This window comes from Buteo buteo, chromosome 9, assembly GCF_964188355.1.
Source record: "Buteo buteo chromosome 9, bButBut1.hap1.1, whole genome shotgun sequence".
In the NCBI taxonomy this organism is placed as follows: domain Eukaryota; kingdom Metazoa; phylum Chordata; class Aves; order Accipitriformes; family Accipitridae; genus Buteo; species Buteo buteo.
In genome coordinates, this window is record NC_134179.1 from 26,281,320 (window position 1) to 26,303,558 (window position 22,239).

At 38.1% G+C, this 22,239-nt stretch overlaps 1 protein-coding gene across 2 annotated transcripts in view; it reads left to right on the forward strand.

Annotated features, from left to right (window-relative positions):
- The window catches only part of ARFGEF3 (ARFGEF family member 3), a 92,272-nt gene that overhangs the window by 24,375 nt on the left and 45,658 nt on the right, over positions 1-22,239 (forward strand). Inside the window, exons 5-9 of one of the 2 annotated variants that reach the window (XM_075035816.1) lie at positions 12,389-12,457; positions 15,145-15,276; positions 17,546-17,668; positions 19,257-19,299; positions 20,297-20,375. In XM_075035816.1, coding sequence (XP_074891917.1) covers positions 12,389-12,457; positions 15,145-15,276; positions 17,546-17,668; positions 19,257-19,299; positions 20,297-20,375 — 446 coding nt within the window. The remainder of the gene's footprint in view (positions 1-12,388; positions 12,458-15,144; positions 15,277-17,545; positions 17,669-19,256; positions 19,300-20,296; positions 20,376-22,239) is intronic. The other variant, XM_075035817.1, reaches the window with a different exon arrangement.

The following is a 22,239-nucleotide window of genomic DNA, read 5'->3' on the forward strand; positions in this document are numbered from 1 at the left end:
TATCTCTAGTTCTTCTGAATAGTTGTGGATTACACCTTTCTCTTAGATGTTTCATGTAGAGCGATTATGTGGGGAAATTCCTCCCTTGAGTTTCCAGAGTAGACTCTGAAGTCCTTGTTTATCTTTTTGCAGGACACCCTTTTTATTACTAAGCACTGGGTAATTCTTATGTCAACAGCAGTTTCGTGACCAAAAGGCAGTGGACTTTTCAGTGAGGAAGGGGAAAAGACTGTGGTTTCTCTGTGACCTGAATGGGCACCTATAACAAACACTGGTGTACTAACATTTGATTTCCCACATAGTAGAGCAAGCTGTCTGCGGTGTATAAATTTTGCATTCAGTCTTGCATGTTATTTAACTGCTGAGCCTAGTATTTCTTTAGAATATCTCAATGATTGTGCTGTCTGTTTATTCTCTGTACCTCTGATACATTTTATGACAGAGGTTTATTAGTATTTTCACACTGGGGACAGAACTGAGGTTATTTAGGTACTTTAAATCATATTAAAAGATACTGAGAAACCAGGTAATCCAGAAAGTGTGACTAGAGGGAGAAGTGTATCTGACACAAGGCCACTTTAGCATTCACCTTTGCTGTTGCCATGATACTTTGCTATCACACTGAAAAGCCTTCTAATACATATATTATCACTTTGTGGTTTTCCTATGCTCAGTTGGCTGTATCAAGGAAATGGAAAATCACACAATCATATAGTGCCTTAATTGTCAATCTTCTTGTAATACACCAATAGCTTAATTGCCATTTCAAATGAAATAATCTAAATATTTTTACTTGTATATTTTCTTTACAATGTTCATGTGAGTTGGGAAGGAAGAGCTATATTGATCACTAATCAAATTCAGTGCTTTATCAGTGAGGCACCAAAGTGACTCACTGCTCTATTTATACAGTTGCAGATGCATAGAAAAAATAGGGGGGCAGTAATTCAACACTTACCTTAGATGAACACAGTCATGCAATATGGCTCGCCCAGAAGTGGGAAGAATTTTGCTGTGTGACATGGGGCCATGTTATAACTGAATGAAATGCAAGGGTGTATCTCATGTTGAGGAGTAGGGACATTTTGTTGACATTAAGCACTAGACTAACAAGCAAATAGATAATCTGCAGCAGAAAGGGGACATGTTCTGGATTGAAGATGAGTATCAGGGGTTTGGGTTTGGTTGTGGAGTAGGGGGATCCTGCTTTTTCTTTTTTCTTTTTTCTTGGTTTGATGCTTTTAAATTCTGGCTTCAGATGTTTTTAAAATGGCTGAAATACTTCTGCTTCATGCAATTAGACCTTTGCTTGCAGGAACACATATAGTATTAACAAAAGCACTATCAGATATGGTCATATCAGCAGTGGAAAAGGAAGCTAATCTGTAGCTGAGCCTCTGGATTGAGGTCCCTTCCAGCCTCAATGATTTTTTTTTTTTTCTTTCTGTCTTTGATTTTTTGCTAATTTTTCATCTGTAACCTTGACCCTAAAATCCAGTTCCTCCAGGAAAGGCTCCTGGAAGAACTGGAATTCAGCTTTGAACATAACAGTGGTGTCAAAGCAGGTGAAACCAAATACAAAGGAAGTGGGTAGGGTGGAAAGAATCCAAAACAGCAAGATTAGTTTGTTTTGGTTTTGTTCTGTTTTGTTTTGGTTTTTTCCTTTCTTCTCACTAATGTTATGGTGACTTTCATTTATAAGTTGACAACCTTCTTAATAATATAGTACCTCTCTATCTAACTGTGATAACATTATTCTCAAATTTAAAAAAAAGGGGGGGGTGTTAATGAATAATTGCAAATTACTAGATGAGTCCTCACTCAGAAGTAAGCTCTCCAGATAAACTGGATACACTGTAGTGTAATGGGTACTGACAGTAAACAAGTTGTTTTTAAAAGGCATGATTCATCATTTAAAATTTCCCTTTTTACTGCCCTCTTTTGTTTTCTTCAGTCACAGATAAAGCAGTCATGTAATCCAGTGCATGTCAGTTCAGTCTGTGCCCAGATTTCCCAAGAAATTTACAGCTAGCAAGACATAAATTTTCAAGCAAGAATGAGAATAATTACCTTTTATGAAGGAAACTCAGTTTTCTGATTTGATATCTTTTTAAATATTTGGTCTTTATTTCACTATTCTAATTAATGGTGCTATGATATGCTGGACATGTTACGAATATGTATTTTGTTTCTGTCAGTCGAGCTTCCAAGCTTTGTTTCTTATTACCTCTGAGAAGACTTCACACAGTATTTATGGCTACTATACTTGTGTTTTTTGAAATAGACTTGAGCAGTTTCTGGAACTAAAAAATAGTCTTCCAAAGTGGCTTGAGAGAAAGAAGACTTCTAATTCCTATTGTCCATGGTGAACAGCTATTTCATTTAGGAAAGATTAGTTTATTCCCAGTGACTCCAATTTGCATTTGTTAGTGGATTAGGTGTACTGCTTGCTGATGGGCAAAATTTTTATCGTTTTCTTCTGTAGGCTTTCAGTGAGGAGTCAGCCAGAATTCTTTTTAATCTGTGAATGAGGTTTAATGAACCCTTGCGAAATCTGCTGTGTGAAGGCAATCTTTTCTCTTTGTCTCTTCATCTCTTCACTGATCCATTAATACAGCATTTGGGAACTCTCCAGTAATAATACTAGCCAGCTCTTTTTGTGATTTTGGTTCTCATTTTGGATATATTCAGAACTGAACTCTGAATTAGATTTTTGTGGTAAAACTTAGCTTGTGTAAGGACAGGCAGAATGGAACAAATAGCTCTGCCTCTGAAACGCTGTCTTTAGATTGGGTATTTGTAAATGTTCTTTTCAAGATTGCTACCATAATGGTTTAAAGATGCAAAGTGATTCTTCAAGTACTAAGAGCCATCTCCTAGTCTTTATTAATTTTTTTTCTGTAATAACTGATTTAATTGATAGGTCCCCAGTTACGGTGTCAAATTAGTCAAATTGAGAAGGTCACTATTGAAGACCTACAAAGAGTAGTAGAAAGTTTGGGGACAAATTTTTCTTTGTTCTTAGTTTTTTAACAATCATAGTTCATCTGTTTTAGGTTCTACATAATCATGTTGTTATAGGTTCAGGGAGATAGTCCTGATCTAATGCACATACTGGATTAAGCTGGATTGTGCTTGAGCAACTGAACAAAACTTATTGCTAACTTTTCCAAAAAACTTGGCAGGAACTTTGACACCATTGAACAGGAAGCCTAACTTTTTTCTTTTTCTGAGACGTGGAGGGTTTGATGGAGAGCTAGTTATTTTTTTTTCTTTGGCCCTCCATGACAGATGACAAATTATATTATGTATTTGAAAAGTAGTTCTAAACTGTTTGATCCAAAATGTTGGCAGAACACAACTGTAAAATCCCAGCCGCCATGGATGATTATATACTGCACCTTTTTCTTGAATACCAGTAAATGAGCTGATCACTGTAATATATACTCACAAATATGTATATATAGCTTCTCGTTGTTTCAAGATTAAAGTTTATGAAATGTATCTTTCCATATACAACTTTGTTATGCTTAATAGAATATAATTTGCAACTGTTCCGCTTTGTCTCGAACTGTAAAGTTAAATGGCGGAGGAAGCTGGACTGAAACAACTTGGATTTAAAGGTATATGTAAACTATGTTATTCCCTGTGCTGCCTCTTTGAGGCAAGGCATGTGTAATAGTTTTGTATAAGAGTAAAAAGAGTGATTTCACTGCCTATTAAAAATAAGAATTCATTGGTGCAACAGTAAAATTGTAACTGGTAAATGGAGATGGAGAAGAGAGACTGCCATTATCAGGGTGAGAATCAGCAACCCAATTGCTGATACTTGCTGTTAATCTACATATTTTAATTAATATATCATTTTGGAATAAGAGAATTTTTTTCCCCTGAATATATTTTAGGCACTGCATTATTGCAAACATTTTTCAACATCACTTGCAATATAAATTGAAGTCCAGTCTCTTTCTGAAGGATTACGTTTCAAATAAAGTGAAAAATAAAACCATTATCCAACTTTATTTGCATGCTTTAATCCAGAACTGGTTTAAAATTTATATTAATAAAAAAAAGTTAATGAAATGCTCAAAATTCGTAGAAGAAAGTTTCACCTGAATGTGTTCATTAATGCTTGTAGCAGTGGTCCCTGATGTGAGCTGTCTTAAGCAATAACTGATTTTTGTCCAGTCCATAATTCAGAGATGTGTTAGCAGTCTGCAGTGTTAAAGAGGGGAGTCTGTAAAGACTTGCACAATGTCATGCAAATAAGATTCTTTTCTAAGATCAGTCCTGCCCAGGAATGCTAGCTAGAGTTCTTAGCACTTCCTCTGCTTAGCCTTTTCATAAGTTAAATTGTTGTAATGTAGGCCAACTACAAATCCAGACTCTCTTGGGTTTACTTTTCTCTCTTTTTTTTTTTCTTTTTTTTTTCCTGGTTACTTTTTAAAGTCATTTTATTTGTGTGCTTAGTTATAACTAATCAGGTTAATTCCAGTGGATTGAGTGACCTACCTTGCATGTTTTAAGATAAGCTCATTCTTGCCCAAGTTAATTAGAACTATGGTAAATGCCTAGCACTAATAATTAAGATTGTGATTAAAGAACTCCCCTGGTTCTTAGGTGCCTGGCCATTGTAGCAGAAATGGCAGTCTTGAATTAAATACCTGAGCTTTCTCCTTAATGGGTACAAAAGAATGAGAATGGTAATGGCCTGAGTATGGCCAAATGGATACTGGATGGGAGCTGCCTAAACCAGTCAGTAGTGAATGCAATATCTCAAAATTCCAGCCTCTTTCCAGGGTGTGTGGCTCTTCCTCAGTACCTTTCTGTGCTTGAATTCATAGCCCTGAACCAACCTCTGTGGGTCTGGGCAGCTGTCTAGCTTTAAAAATCTAAGCAGAGGGTTTGTTCTGTCTCTTAAAAGGTTTGCAGGATTGAAAAGTAGGCTTAGTTTCTTGCCTGGAGTAATTCTACTGGAAAAATTTTAGCTTTGTCAGTGCTCCCTCAGCTGTGAGGTTATGAAGGTGTTTTCGGACAGAGAATGGTTTTTTTCTGTCATGTTGGAACTGCCCCGCTTGGTGTGAGACAATCATGGGAAGGGTAAGGGGGCAGGATTCCTGTCTTCTGTCCTCAGTGGTCATTCCTGCTGCAATCATGGATGCATGGGTGGATGACAGAAGGGTTTCTTATGCCAGGTTAACTCAGCAGTGGGTTTCTTCCCAGGTTTCCTGATGAATGACTGGTCTGTGAGGAGGAAAAAAAAAATAAAATTTACCTGTGATACCTTGTGATCAAATGTTGTCTTACAGTATACATGCTCAGGAGTAGAGTTAATAGTGCACATATTTTGCTGTTTATTTAGGGTTTTTTGTTATTTTGGAGTGCTTGTGACTGGCATTCTTTTTTGCAACAGTCAGATTTTGCAGAAATGAAGAAACATAAGCAGTGTTGGAGTTTTATCACTGAGCTGTTCTGTGCTGTGCAGCATATGGAAGCAGTGAGTCATTGGGTCATACCTGTAGGTTTTCCAGTGCCAATGTGGAAAGAAGAAAGTCCCTATCTCTGGAAAGTGTATTTTAACACCTGTCTAGTGTGGAAGTACAAGTTCTTACAGACTTTCTTTAGTCTTAGACACATACCAAGAACCTGAAGATTGCTTAACCATGAAGAAAGTAAATTGGAAAGACGTTGTATGATCACAAAATCAAATACAGAAACCCTTTAACTTTCATATATTGCCATTTAATCTTTTCCCTGCTGCCAGACATTATTGCTTACTGGAGGTGACAGTGCCAAGTTCTGCCAGCCAACTTGGCATGGAAGGGTCACTTGCTATAGCTTTTACACACAATTATACACATACTCCAGATGTGCCACAGATGATACACACCCAGCTTAGACCTTCTCTGCTTATGAGCTTCCCATGATGATGGCTGCTGCCATCATAGCTGTTAATACCATTTGGTCCTGGGGACAGCTGAGGAGAGAACTTGTTTCCCAATAAGCTGTTCTGACATTGCCAGCCAGCTCCTGGGGGTCCTCTTCCCTAGAGCTCCTCATGTATCTCTTGTGAGGGAGGAAAAAGATATGGAAGCTTCATGTGGTGTACTGGTAGATGTTGCAACCACAAAACCAGCTTATCTGGCTTTTTAGTATCTCTTTCCTGGATGCAGGTCAGGAGATGGTCTGGGATAGGGTGAAATCCTCTGGCAGGCCGGACAGCCTGTGGGACGCTACTTCTTAGGTTGTCTCCAGGCTATCATCTTGCCAATTAATCTAGTGACTTGAAACAGTAATTTTAAGTTAGCTGTTGTAAAGTACGTTGCTACACAGAAAGTTCCCTTGATGTAGTTTTGGTGGAACTTTGCATGCATCTGAGGGTAAGGGAGTTATCTTCCCTCTCCCCTGTCCAAAAAATTCCCTCGTTGTCAAGAATAAGTGTAAGAATTTTCCATCCAGGGGATATACTGGTTCTTTTTTCCTTGACAGCTCTTGGGTTTACTTACACCCATGCATTGACATCCTTTCTGAGCATTCTGGTAGTGGATGCATGTAACTTCATTTTTATTTGAGAACTCTTTAAACTTTTTGTTGGTATTTTTCAGTTTTGGTATTTGTCCTTTTTCAGTTTTGTTTTACTCGGATATATGTCTTCTAATTCATAAAGTAATGCAGTGTACCTAAATAGGCTGTAACCTGTGAAGGGGAAAATGCCATCCTAGCAGTGCTAGTCAGCCTTTTTTTTAATCTCCTTTGCCTTTAAGTGTTATAATTCTAAAGATAAAAACCTCTGTCAGAGCCATTAAGAAAACCTGTTAAATATCTATTAAGCGATTTCTTTAGTTTCCCTTCTACAACTGTACTACATAAGCAGAAGTTTCACTTGGTTTCATACCACCATAAATGGTGTTAAGTGGTACTTCTGTTTTAGTCTAGTGAACTAATGGGCATTGTCTTCTGGGAGCATTCAGCACATCACACATAATGTGTGAGGTTCTTCTATACCAGATACAGTCCTTTAGTTTGAAGCCCTGGTGTATTCATAATGCTGAGCACCAGTTGCTGCTGTGATAGCAAGGCGTTTTGTGGGTTTACTGATTCACGGGAGACACTGTCTCCTTTCCTTCCATAATTAAAATGTGCTGTTTTGTACAGTGATACGTGGTGACACAATGTACATGAGTTTATTAATGCACTTTGTTTCTCTTGCCTTTGTTTTCCTTCAAGGCCAAAGAGTGTGACATGAGCAGGTTACTAGTTATTCTGCCAAATAGGAGGACACCTCTTGTCCAAACTATTTTGTAGAAATGCTCGACGACTGCCTTCGATGTCAGATTACTGAATGAGATAAATGGTTGTTCTGCCTTGCCTTCTGGCTGGGTTTTTCCTCCTGGGGGGAGAATTTAAGAATCATTCAAGCATACATTGCATCCAAATTTACAAACCTGCAAGTAAAGTAAGTCAGGAAAGGTTTCCTTTACGAATCACACAAAGGGATTAGAGGTGGCTGCGAAATTCAGCACTCTAAGGACTAAAGTGTCTACGTGCATCCCAACTAGGAGAAAAACGAATGTTCAGAGGATTTTGCCAATGGGACTTTGAGTGCTGGAATAGAAAGGATAGCAGTAGTGTATGGATGTTGGTGGACTTGGCACTTAAATGCAGTGAAGTGCTGAAGCATCCTCAGGTGATGACAAATTACAGTTGCTTTAAAGTTTTGTACCTTTTCCCTCTTTCTCCATCTTGGGGATACTACTTGCTTTCTTACACAGCTCCTTTATTTGATGTGACTCCACCATAAGGTCTTCAATGTGAGAATTACCTTTTACTACAAATATGTGCTAAGCACTTGGGGAACTTGGGTAGCCACACTTAGCAGTCTTACAATCTAAAAATGTTCCCTCTTTTTGCCCTCTTCAAGACACCTCTCTTAAAATATGGGATGACATTGTAATGTCAGTTTAATTACATTGCTGTTTGAATCCCATACATTGTGTCAGTTGACCTTCATTATATCATCAGAATCACCTTTTTTTTTGTTTGTTTCTACTTATTGTGAAAACCTTCTATGCATGCGCTCTTATACTACAGTTGGTACCCTGGGAATCCAGGGAGTAGGAATTGTATTTCTTGTTCCATGACAGTCAGAGCTTCAACAGTAATTAAAATGAATACTTTCATTATGGATAACCCATTTATGGAAATGTGATCTTATCCAGGCGTTTACAAGATAATGCAAGCCAATTAAAACACCCTGGAGGTTGTGTGACTTTGCAACTATCTCTACAGTCATGTAAATTCCTTCTTTAAACAAAAAAAAAAAAAGGAAAAAAAAAAGTGTGTTTTAGAGTCCATACTAATCAAGATCTCATCACAGTAACACACAGTAAAAGCTGATTTTCAATTTTGTTTTGTACTGAAGATGTTACTAGGAGTTGCTCTGCAGTTCTGCTTCCACTACCAGTGGTTGCAAAACCAAAATGTCATTGCCCAAGAAAACGTATCTTTCTTTTCTTTAATTTTTTTAAATGCAGACTGCTTTAATTAGTGTCATGAGTAGTTAGCAGCCTATGGGATATACTGTCTTGGAGACTCAGTATTTTTAGTGGATCTGAATGACTAGGTTTGGTTTTGTTTGGTTGGTTTTAATCCCATTTTTCTTCCAGTAATCTAAGAGAGAAGCCTGCTGTCTTCCTGTTTGTTCCACGTAAATGGGAAGACATGCAAGTTGAGTGTCTGGAGCATCGCCAAGACTGTAAATGAGCCCTGCAGCAGCGCTGATGGAAATCATAGCCGAGAGCAGTCTTGTGTATTGATCAGAGACCATCCTTCAGATCTCACAAATGATTTGTGAGGGAAGATGGTAGCAAGTGGAGTAAGCCAAGAATATACTGGCTGATAATTTGTAATGCTTCTGTCATTTGATCACATCAGATCATATGCCCTTTCTCTAGCTAGGAGGTTCCCAGATCTCATTTTATACAAAGAGTAGCAGTCAAAACTTAGCAGTCTTTTTGCTGAAATTCCCTGTTGCTTCATAGGAAGGTTTTCATCATCACTTCCTTACTGCACTTAGATATCTGACTTTTCTGTCATTCACCTGTTACAAGCAGGTTATTGGCACTTGTGACAGAAAGGGTTAGGCATGTAACTTTTGTGCTAACTTTTCACAGTTCAGCTCTATAAAGGTAGGAAATAAAAAAAAAAAAAGAAAAAAAAAAAGGAGGGAGAGGCAGAAGAGATTTTGAAGAGCAAGGTCCTATAAGAATGCCAAAACTGGTGTGTACTTCCATGTATTGTAGTATATGGCTTCCAGGTTTTGATCTGTGGAAAGCATTAGGTATTAACAAACTGTACCAAGCCAAGATGAGCACACAATTATATGAAGGAAACAAGGTTTTACAAGTAGGGAAAATCAGGACATGCAAACCACTGAAGAAGATTAGTCATGGGCCTAATTGTCCCTCTTGGCTCTTAGCATAATAAGAAGAGATTTGTCAGTGGGAGGTGACAGTTGTCTGTCTCTGGGTTTATGAACTGTGCGCTATACCTGTGTTTTACACAGCAGTGTCTGGAGAGTACAAATCACAGTTTTTCCTTAAATACTGAATATATTTTTTAGCCAGCTGCTGAGCTCTCACAACTATTAGAAATGTCAATAAAATTTCAGAGTTGTTAACATCTGAGAAAGTGAGGCACAACAGCTGGCTGCGAGGCTGGCCAATAGTTTAGAATTCACTTAGTGCCAAACAAAACTGTTCAGTTTTGAAGTTTTAAATTTTGTAGGTATGGACTGAGGAGCACATGGAAATAACAGCCCTTATAACTTACGTACTTATTAACCAAATGAGATTATTGAGGGTTTTTATAACTGATCATTTACTTTTCAGCTATTCTGTAGGATTTGCTCTGTGGACAGGAAAAAAGGTATCACTGGTACTTGTCCATGTGCCAGCAAATGCAATGGATTGCAGAGAAATTTGCAGAGCTCATATCAAGAAATACAAAGTACAGCATTCTTAATCATTTGTAATTAGAATTAGATTTCCCTCTCTGGCAAGTTCAGGTGCTCTATAGCTTGTATCTCTCCTCGTAATACTGAGGTAGGTTGTGTAACACATAAGATGAGAACATCCACTTTGCCCATTTCACGGAAAAGGGGAACTATGAAGAAGAAACTTGGCTCAGAAACTTTGCTTTGCTCTGAAAGTAAATGCTAAATATCTGAAAAAGAGATTATGGTCCAGGACTATTGTACTTCAGAAGAGTAGCATGTCCTTTTCTGTTCTTACTACCTCTAGTATTTATCCACATTACTCAGCTTTTGTATGAAGGACTGAGTAAGAGTCAAGGCAAAATAACATATATAGGCAAATGTAAAATTGCCATTACATAATGGTTTTCTTGGAACACTTTTAATAGTAAAACCATCTCCTGTAAGAATAGGATTGAGCTCCTGACTCGTATCTTATTTACAAAACAAAGAAGCAAACAACAAAAGGCCCCCCAACTTTGGACTAAGGTGTGACATCCTGTAGTGAAATACAGTTTTTCTGCTGAGAAAAACATTTGTAAAGGTGCAGTGCATTTCAGTGCATAGAAACTTTTCAGTCTGACTCTCAAAATGGAAAGAAGGTTATTTATGTCCTTCTCCAGGAAAACGGGACACTCATCCATGGACAGGCTCTTCTGTCTGTACCTGTAAGAGCAAGTAGCTAATGCTCCAAGCTGCTCTTGTACAGAGAATTCAAATTCTCGTACAGTTATTAAATGCCTGCTTTCCAGTAATGGATTTTTTTCCCCCACCCTGGTGCAACATAACTACAGAGAGGAGTATTCTCCCAAGCAGAGATTCAGCAGTAATTATGGGTGTTCAGTGGCTCCAGCATGCTAAACGATGCTATATTAGAGTCGTCTGCCTCTCTTAACTGGCAGATCAGCATTTTTTTTGTTCTTTATGAAGGCTCTGAGATGCTTCTAGAGATCATCACTACCTAGAGAGAAGATACAGCTTGCACCTGAGAGGTGGTCTAGTTTCCTGCTTCAGGTTGTTACATTATAAATTTTTGCTGTTCCACCATAAGGTGGAAACTGTATGACACAAGAAAAGGTCAGAAAAATATGCTTTACAGGAACCAGAGGGCAATAACCTTTCCAAACATGCATCCCTTTGCCTCCTTTTTGTGTTTAACTTGCAATCTCTGATCAGACACACTGTGACAAAGTTGTTTGTTTTGCATTCTAGGCTAAGGAGATTACCCCAGGGTATTGTGCATTAGTAGCTGTCACAGAACCTACTCATAAAATAAAAACGTAGTACCACTGAAAAGCATGTAATAAATAAAAGAAATGGTTAATAGCCAGTAATGCTAACTTATCTGATGCCCTGAATTTCCTTGTGAAGCAGAGAACAGTAGTTCTTAGGGGCTGAGAAGTTGTAGGAACCAATACGTTAGTGTTAATATGATTGATATTTGCTGGTACACTTATCCCAAGAAACTCATACTATTTCAGATCAAGCCAAGCATAAATTCTGGCACTGAGTGAATTTTATGCTTTGAAGGAGAGAGGGCAGTAGCTCAAACTATTTCAGTCTTCTGCAGGGCAGGATGGATTGGAAAGGAAGATGAGGAGTAAGGGATGACATCTCCAGACACTAAAGGCATCACACCACAGCATCTCTCACCATGTTGCCCCACTTGCCTGCCATGCTATCCCTGGTAGATCACCTCACATCACATTCCCACTCCCCTTCTCTTCAAAGTAAGGTGTTGGACAGGGCTTATTCCTCCTTTAGTTCAAGACAGGACAAGCCTTCCCTCATGAATTGGGGCTTATGAATTGTTTTTTAGCTGCTCATTATCAAAGGACTATAATACACTTACTGGAAATATCCTAGGCTGGGAAATCCTCATGTCAAGCAGTAATTAACATCTTGTTTCACGTAATACATACGTATCTATGTCACCTAAGTAATAACTTGTATTGTAAGCATTTTTTTTCCTTCCTCTTTTGTTATACTGATAGAAATGAATGGAAGGACTGATTATAAATCATGCAAAGCTTGTGGTTAAAATATGCATGGAATCTGGATATCAAGTCCGAGGCCAGAGTTAATCACTGGGTTGTCCTTCCTTCCATGGTCAGATGTAGGAGACAGCGTTAAATAATCCATTGGGCTGTACCTCTGGGAGCAACAGTGGCAGCTTCTCGGGAGGAAGCAACTTGGGTGTGCCATCCCCTTTATCCCAGTAACACGTGGTGCTAAGAAGCTTCTGATGTCTGCTCTAAAAATGGAAGGAGCTGTGGCTAAAAGCACATGGGTGGGGAAGGGATGCAGTAATGGATGCAACTTAATTTTTTTCCTTCCTCCCTCTTTTGATTCAAGGTCTTGCTCTGTATAACATATACCTCCACATTTGAGCTGAATGGGAGTTCAGTGTTGAAGATTGCTGAGGTAAGTGCCTCTGTCGTACCATTGCTTGTGTCACTTAATGTTTCCCCGCTACCTGGAGTGTGTCTGCCATACGTACCCTGAAACTGAACTAGTCCAAATCACAGTCACCATCTTAAGGACTGGTATTACCTTATGTCTAGTGTGAAGAAGTAGTTGCAAGTTGGGCAGGCTTGATGGGCTTGCATGGGAAGGCACTTTTGGAAACTGACAATTGTGTATTACAGTGCTGCACATTTATTACTTCTCTTATTTACTTTACTTTGCCTTTTGCAATAGAAAAATGTCCTTGAGTTCTTTATAAAACAGCACTGTACTGGTTCCTTACCTGGTGCAAGAGTAAAACTAATGAGAGTTTCCTCAAGAGAGGTGTGTAGGCCACAAAGTGCCATGTTAGCACAAGTGCCACAATGTGCTTTGTTAGCCTTGTGTGTATCATTTTCTTAATACATTGAAGTAAAAGATTTAATACTTCTCTAGATATATGGTGTAGTTCTGGTGCTGTTAGTCACTCTTCTCCCTTTATTCCATTAGATTTTAGTCTGAATTAAACTGTAAAGGAGCTTTGGCTGTAGAATAACATACCTGCAGGTCTATTAAGTGAGCCTTTGTAGATAGGTGATATTTTTAGTACAGAGTGTAGCAAGACATGGGGTTGTTTGTTTAGGTTAGAGAGGATGCACGGGAACACTTAATCCTCCTGCACAGCACACACTGTTTTGTGCAGAACATATTATAAAATTATATTGTTAACATGGTATGGGGAGAGCTAATGTCCATGGAGCAATGTAAAGATTATATAGAAGTCCTACACTCCAAGTGTATGTAGACATTTAGAGAAGTGTTCCTGCTCAGGTTCTGGTATTTTGGTGGGGGCGGGGGTGGTAGTAGTGTAAAAAAGAAAAATGGCCTGTGAAAATAGTTCACTTTACCTGGAAGTTACAGTATTTCCTAAGTTTAGGAATAAAATTGACCTTGCATTGTCCTATTGGAAGCTGAGAATGGGGTTGTAGGGATAACATGGAACCAAAGAAAAGAGCTGCCAGTTTGTAAAAAATGGGCTTTAAAAGGCAGGGGTATAACATAAACAGTTTGTGTATATAACATATACAGGATAAAAAAAAAGTAGTAATCGTTCCAGATGTCCTGCACAGCTTAGACTTTGGTTTCTCTTGTGCTATGTGAGAACATAAGGTATGGCTATTTTTGGAGGTCTTTGTAAGCCCCACCTGTAGCAGCAGCAAGGATGAACTGAGTTGGTATTTAGAGCAAACCACAACTTTTTAAGTTTTACTAAACCCTCTTTACATTGGTGTCCCAAAATGAAGAAAATACAGACAGTTTCCCCTGCTGCAGTTTTTCTCAGGAGACTTTCTAACATGCAAGACAAAAGCTGATGAATTCAGCTTATTACATCTCTTTGCTGTAGGTAAAGAGCTCTAGCTTGTACAAAATACTTGCTGGGAAAAGCATTTTATGGCTCTAATCCCTTCAGATTTCAATCTTTAAGAGCACTGCCTAAGACTGGGGGGAAATAGTCAATCATCATACTCTGTGTGCTATAAGCTACATCAGAAATCATATTTTCTTTTCTCTGTAAATTTGGATTACAACAGGGCTGTTACTAATTTAAAACATTCTAAAAAATGGCAGCTTTCTTTCATAGGTTAAACTCTGCTGTTGTTGGTAGTTGCACTTCACTTTCAGTCCTAAAAGGCTAGCCTGGCTCTTAAAAACCTTTGCTAGTGTGGTGGTACAAATCAGCACAATGATAGTTTGTCCTTTTTCTGTTAAAATGAACAGGAGCTCTGATGCAGGCTGAGATGTGCCAGCAAAGCAAACAAAACTTTAATTTCATTCCGGGAATTGGAACAAGCTGTGATACAGAGCATGCATGTTTGTGTTTGGAGGTGCAGCTATTTTCCCCACAATCCTTGAGAAAATACTGCCTTAGTGAATGCCTAGGTCTTTCTAATTAGTAAGTCCCACCAGGCACATACATGCTTCCTCAGGTTCCTCCTGGCCAGGTTTTAGGTAAGGCAAAGACTTTAACAGCTGGAATCAGTATGCCTTTGTATCTGAATTCTGCGTTTTATAAGTAGTAGGACAGAAAATTATTTCTGGGTTCAGTAGTTGTGTAGCCTCAGCATTTATTGTTCTGACGTGCTCTAAGGGAAAAGTGACAGAGGAGCTTTCTGTTCCAGTGCCCCTACTATTTGACATTTCTTTCCTAGTCAGTCCCTTAGTTTTCCTAGCCTGCCCTCTGTAGCAAAGTGGAGCCACTGCAGAATTGGAAAGGTGCTGCCTGCATTACTGATAGAACTCTCTGAGGACTCTCTCTGACAAACAAGGCTACAGTCTGGCCATTTTGCACTGTCTGATCATTCTCAATTCATGTGTACAAAATAACGTCACCCCAAATCTTTCTGAATATTATCAACTTCAAATTAAGAAAGCATCCAACATGAAAAGTACTATATTTTGTGGCTAAAGGATTAATAGTATTGAAAACAGACTAAGTCTTCCTCTGTGCACCTTCCCATGCTTGCCTACACCTCTGCAAGAAAATTTAGTTCATGCTGTTGCTTGTTTTTATGTGTGCATTTGTTACTCCCATCTACCTTTTGGAGGTTTGTTTTGTTTTACTCTGTTATGTTTCATTGGCTAACCCTTCTGTGTTTTGCTCTTAGTTGTGTTTTGCATGCCATAGAGCTGGAAGTCCCCGAATGCATGAAATGATCAAAAAGTCCATTGCACACCTCCTTGGGGCCCTGAGCTCTCGCGTTTTTACTGGTGCTTCTTCATCAATGGCTTTTCAAAAGGTACCTTGCCCAGCCATTTTAGAACACAGGCCTTCCATAACATCAGAGCTCAAATGGACAGTAGTGTTGCTCATTAGCTGGCATGGGGAGGGGAGAGAAGAAGGAGGTATCAACCATGCTCTTTCCAGAAAGTCAGCCTACCTCTAAGAATGGTATTTCATCAATTAATTCGAGTACTCTAGAAAAAGACTTACAGCTCAAGAGAATGATCTCAGCAGCACTGGAATGGTTTGGCCTCTGTGAAGGGCTGTACATGGTTAACAGGCTTTAGGGTTTTTCATTCACTGGAGTTCAGGTGATAGTTGAATGATGGGCAGAGTTGGTCCAGGCCTTCTTTTAATTTACAAGGCCGTCTGTCACTGACTGATTGATCTTAAGCTAAATAAAATCCCTTATTTATTTGGGGGGATCTTGGAATATTGAAAAAAGACAACAAGAATGAGGTATGCTGTCAATTCAGTTGCTTATATCCTGCAAATGCGTACAACTGGAACCTGTTCTAGTATACTGCCAAAGGAGATAATCGGTCACAGTTTGTCATTTGCATAGTGTTTCTAGCATGAGATAACGAGTGATGTACATACACTTGAAAAGCTCTTGAATGCTATCTCTCAGTGTAGTTGGAAAATAAGGTAAAAGCCAAAATTAAGTACCTTCCATGTGTGATGTTTTAGATCACTCACTTAAGATATAGTTTGTATCCAGGAAACTCAGTCATGTTTTCTTGTGCTTGTGGCTTTATTGAAACGCTGAGATGTGAGGTCGCCCAAAGCGAGGAGGTCAGAAGAGTTTTGGGAACATACCTATATTGTTTTCCACTCTACTCTAAGAAATGCAGAAATGTGCCAGCAACACGTTCACCTTAAATTCGAGCCCACAGCCTTTCTTTCTTAGTCAATGGAATAGCTTGGTTTCATTTCAGCAGGAGTTAGAAACAACCAAGAGTCTTGTCCGTGTGTCCGTGTCTGGGTTAGGTTATGTAATCAGATCTCTTTAATTTTTCCCTCTTAAAAACTCATCCTCGTTGGAGTACTATAAAAATGGCTTTACATCATATAATATCCTTCTTATTCAAAAACATACATCAGATGCATTTATGTGTACTCCTCATGCATATCATTTATATTATATATTTATGTATTTTAATTTTTTTTTTCCATAGCTAGTTTAATCTATATTCATGGTTCTTCTCACTAGCTGTATATCTGAATGATGGCAGAATAAAAGACTGAAAAGTATGTCAACAGTCTTTTCTTTTTTTTTTTTATGGTTATTGTTAATGATAAAGCTCAGTGTAGGCCAAAGGACCAAAACTGCTTCTTCGGATCACAGTCTGAGAAGATTGTATTGTACAGTTCTGTTGCAAACCCACTCGGCTCTATCAAGACTCTTATCCACTTAGTAGTTACCGTGCAGTAGTTACAGTGGTTACTACAGTTAAAGAAGCTCTTACAGAGACCAACACCTCCCACAGAAAATCTGATCAAGGAAAGAAACTGCATTTTGCAGTGTGCTGTCCCCAGGATCCTAGCTGCTTTATGCTTTGGCAAATATTGGTCTAACATCATCTGGGGCAAAAGTCAAGCACAACTCTGGTCACAGCACAGTGTCAAAAAACTGCCAGCAGCTCGGCATGGAGCTGGGAACTGGATGATCCATCAGTGTTCTTCCATTGCTACCTTGGCTCCCATGGGATCTCTGAGCTGAGGAGCCCTTGGCTTGATTGCCAGTTATTAAGAGGCAATCATTTGTGTTATTTATGGTAAAGTGCTGTTGTATTTTATGCATTAGGAAAGGCCTTCAAAGGCTTTCAGATGTGCTGCAGTATGTAATAATTAATTATAGAAAAAGTGGCAAATACCTATACAACAGAAGCAACAACCTTAAAGAATTGGAGGGTGATTACATTGCAGATACAGACTTGCAGAGTGATAGTTACAAATAAGTACCTAGAAACGATTATTCGAAGCAGCATTTAGTGAATTATCTACAGAGCAAGGCAAGTGACAAAATCACTTGGATTTGACAGAAGGAGACTTTGCGAATTTTGCCCTACCATTCCTGCAGTTGTGAGACTGATGAATTGTATGCTGCTTGCTGCTTACTCAGTTTTCCATATTGCTGAAAACTGATAATGTGCTAATAAAGCAATATGAAATAGTAAGGAAGGCTGACTATCTGCATGCGAGAGACTTTGGTATCCTCCTAAAATGTGTTACTGGTAAGTCACAGTTCATATATATATACTGCTATCTTGTTTCCTCATCAGGTTTGCATTGAGACATATATATCTAGCTGTCACCAGCGGAGCATTAACACCGCTGTGCGGGCAACCCTCAGCCAAATGTTGAGTGACTTGACTTTACAGTTACGACAAAAGCAAGAAAACATGGTGAGCCTTCTGGCATCAACAAATGGTTCCATGTCCATGGCTGCGTACCTTTTTGTTTCTCTGAATGCAGTGTGTTGTACTGGCTTGTTGTGCCTTATGGCTTTTATTTGACACTTCCGCGATTAATCCTGTTTAAAAGCTTTTTTTTTGGCTCTGACTCTGTGCCTGCCTTAGAGCAGTCTATCAGAAATGCAGTTCTCACATTGTCAGCTCTACTTGGCTGATTTTTTTTTTTTTTCTCCTTCCATTAAACAAAAGAGGCTTTGTTCTGATGTCAGGCTGCCTTGGTCTTTTCCTTTTCCATTCTTTATTTTGTTTGCTTGTTTTCCTAAGGTTCATTGAAATCCTTTTGCCAAAAGTTTTTGCATGACAAATATTTACATAAACAAAACAAATTCTCAGCTAAGGAAAGTGTAATTGAGGTTTTTCTTCTACTTTTTTTATAGAAGATAATTCAAGCTCATTAAATTCTTTGCTTGGTTGTTAGCAAAAAAATAAATTCCATTTTTTGCATTATTAAAATCCATGAGAGCTGTTTGAATGAAATCCCAGCACATTGTCAGCAAAACTGTAAATGTTCTGGGTACATATGAAATTACATTGGCTTCTTACATTCATTCATGCTCCTTTGTATGTTATATTATCAAAAAAGTACTATTTGTAAATGTCAGTTTCTATTTATTAGGAAATTTTAAGGACTGTAGTTATACAGATTATTTTCCTTACATCTGTTTTGGGTTAAGATGATCACTTCTATTTTTTATTAGTAAACTAGATTACTTTTATCCTAATGAGCAACTGCAGAACAGAATTAATCCATTTACTTAAACTTATCTTCTGTCTGTGCTAAGTAGGTTCATTTTACTAACCAAAACGTTTACACAAAAACAAAACAAAACAAAACAACCAAAATAAACTAACAAGCAAAAACCAGTAGTTTTGAAATTTCAGTTTGGGTCTGAAAGCTGAATTTCGTAAGTTCTGTTCTTAGCTGAGGAGCAGGCAAAAGCATATGAGAGCTGCATTTAGTTCCTGTCAGTTTGTTGCTGATGCTTGAGAGAAGTATTTGGCTTGGCCCCTTCGTGCACCGATAGGAAGAATCCTATACTGCAGCTGAACCAAATGATGTAAGAGGTTGTTTCCATTTCCTGACTGCCATTAATTGTGTTGGCACTGTAACATTAACGATGACAATGTGATAAACTCTCTAATACTCAATTAATTTTGATTTCGAAGTACTTTTTGAAATCTAGATTATGCTTTCCTCTCAGTAATTTTCAATGCAGCTTACATGCCTAGTTATTACTGAGTTGGTTTAGGTGTAGGAAATCCCTTAAGGACTTACAAATCCTAGTTCAGCTCAATGAGATGTGAGTTCCTTAAATCTAAATGACTTGTTAAAACAGATCTTAACGAATTTTTGAAAACATTTTGCAAAAGTTTCACTTAAAAAAAACATAACAAACCAAAAACTCAAAACAGATAGAGGACACGGATTTGTTAAGAAAGCTCTACTGTTGAAGTATTGCTTTTACAGCGTTTTTCTGCCCCTTGTACCAATTACACCACCTTTGCCTTTCCTCTACAGACAATTGAAAATCACGATGCCTTGCAGAAATTCAAGAGTCAAGGTAATTACAACACTTTTTTAGTGACTCCTTCCAATCCAGCTTTTTTATTCTTCACTTTCCTTTCATCAGCACAGTACTGTTTGTTGTCACAGGAATTGCATCTTCAGGATTTCTTACCTTCTCCATTGCTTGATGCTCTCTGTGTTAGCTGTGGTAAGAACCGAGATAGCCCTGTTAGCTCCTGATATTTTCAGTTGTGTCTTCATTTGGACCATGGTAACAGCATTGCACTCAACATAGTAATAAATGATTATTTCAAGGTGCTAACTTCTGTAATTAAGAAGTTTCAGTGCTCTGGAGAAAGTTTTAGTAGGTGCCTTTACTTCCTAAATTGAAACAGATTCATGGAGCAGGACGTGGAATCTAGAAATGATTGTTATTATATCTCAGGCCAGAGATGTGGTTTATATAATGGCAGCTTTTGACAGCACATCACTAGCGAAGGTCTGTTCGCGCTTGCCAAATAATTATTTTACAAGAGAAATTTTTTTACTCCCGTTCTGGCTTAACTTCCAACATCTTCCCTGATAGGTAAAAACAATCTCTGCTTTTGACCTTCTCACTGGATTTCTGCAGGAGAACTTGTGTGGATAGAGGCTAAAATCTTTGAAGTGCGCAAACATCAGACAACAGAAGCCGTGTAGCAAAGAAACTGTGGGGAGAGATACAGAAATTTTAGCTGCTATGTACAAGTACTGGAGCCAGTCCTTTTTTATTATTTATTTGCATACTTATTTTATTATCTGAATTGGATTTCAGCTAAGCTGTAAATACGTGTAAGCAATCAATGCTCTCTCCAGATTTAATACTACTGCTTTTTCATTGTGTGGAGATCACTTTCCAATCTAGGACTTTTCCTATTACATCTTCTCTATGAATTTTGGCAGCCCTGCTCATTGTTTAGAAGCTTTGACCAGCTCTGAAAGTCCATGCAGTGAATTAAGGTTGTAATCCAGCTGTACATATGTAATGCCTCTGATCTTTGTCCTTTTTGGAGGTACTTCAACTGAATCTCTTTGTGATGATGTTGTATCTGTCCTCACTGTGCTCTGTGAGAAGCTCCAGGCTGTCATAAAGTGAGTTATTTCAGTTTATAATTGGAATTTATTACCTGGAGATTGAGAGTTTCACTGATATGTGTGATTTTATTGTTGTAGTTCTGGAATTGTGAAGCAAAACTGTGCTTAAATGAAGTGTTTATTAGAGGAAGTATTGTTCATGATGCATTAATTTAATCCTCACTTGAGATGAGAAACTAATTTGCCTTCTTTGTGCACTGTTAAGCTTTAAAGAGCTTCCAGTAAATCTAATCTATAAGTAAGTTCCACACAGCAGCAAAATACTTGTCAAAGGAGAAGTTTTCTTTTCTGTCCTGAAAGCAACCATTGTAGAGAGGACGACAATTACAAGAGACATGGAAAAACCTAACAGAAACAATATATGGAATGAATTAACACATATTTCTTAGAAAGGCAGCATTTATCCAATTGAAATGATTTGCATTACCAAAGCATTCCTTAAATTTAGGAATACCATAGACTCTACCTACTTGGAAATGTGTAAGCCTAACTTTTAAAATGCATTATTATGGGCGGTAATAGGGTATTACACGGCGTTAAAATACTAGAGTCTCCTGTTGGCCAGTACTGTAAGAGTAGATACTTACTGATGAGTTAAAAATTACTTCTTGTGGCATTCTAGCATAGCTCGACTAATGGTCTATAAAGAAATGAGCCAAAAAAAGCCTTAAGTGTTAAAGAGGTGACAAGCCAACTAAAAGCAATGCAAACATTATACAGCACTTATTTAAAAATAGAAATACAGCAACCTAGAAATTATTTGGAATTTTTAAGGAAAAACAAGTTCTTACTTGACAACATTGTTTCTGTATCAGTAAAGTAAGATTTAACTTGCTACTACTGCCAGTTGCAAATCACCTGAGTGGTAGTGAAAAAGCCACTCTGAAACTATTTTGAATGTAGCATAATGTTGTCTCTTTGGTTCGCCTATATGTCTCTGAAAGTAGCCTGTGGTGAGCTCGGGGAAATGGGAGATACACAAAACAAGTATGCGTTGGTACTTCCTTTTATATGCTTTACCATTTTCAGGAAACCTATGGCTTAGGAACTTCCCAGAGCTGAAGACAGCTCAGACATCTTTGTGTTCAGTTCTTCTATAGACTTTCCTCCCATGAGTGTCTCTAATTACACCAAGATCTGCAAGGGAAGAGTGCCTTACTTAGCATTACTTAATCAGTGTCAGCATTTGGGAAAACAGAAGCATGTCTCTGAATCATCTAAAGGAACATTGGTGGGTTTTTTTAGTTTTATGCATAGTTACAGGACAATAAGAAGACATCTTCAAAAGTGCGTATCTAACAATAGCAAGTGGCAAAACCAGCTGAAAGATTAATTCTTTGTATCAAATTTTGCCCACATGTGAAGCTATAAACAGCTTTCATCTCTTAAGTATTGTCCACCATATGATAATCACTTTGAATTACTGGTTATGAAATATCAAAACTAAACTACCTGACAGGATCTCTCAATCACTGAAAGTCTTTAAAAAAAATATCTGCAATTCCAGCTCCCTATAAAACTGTACTGAATTATAACAGATTGAGGCATGCTGTAGACAAAGTACAGTAAGAAATTCAGAGGACTTAAAAATACTGAGCCGTGATTTACTTCATGCTTGTAACTATGTACCTAGACTGTTAGGATCTCTAATTATGAGCAAAGCATAGTAAAGGATTCTGATTGAATGTGAGGAAAAGAAATTCAGTTAGGATGGCTTGTTAAAGAGCTAACTCCATACATGAAAAGCCTTTATTTCTTTCAAGGCCAATTTTGGTATCTCCTTCAAAACACTTGGTTGGCAGCAGCTTAACTTTATAACCTCCAGGTCAGTGAAGTGAGGTTTTAGTATGTTATACTGCCT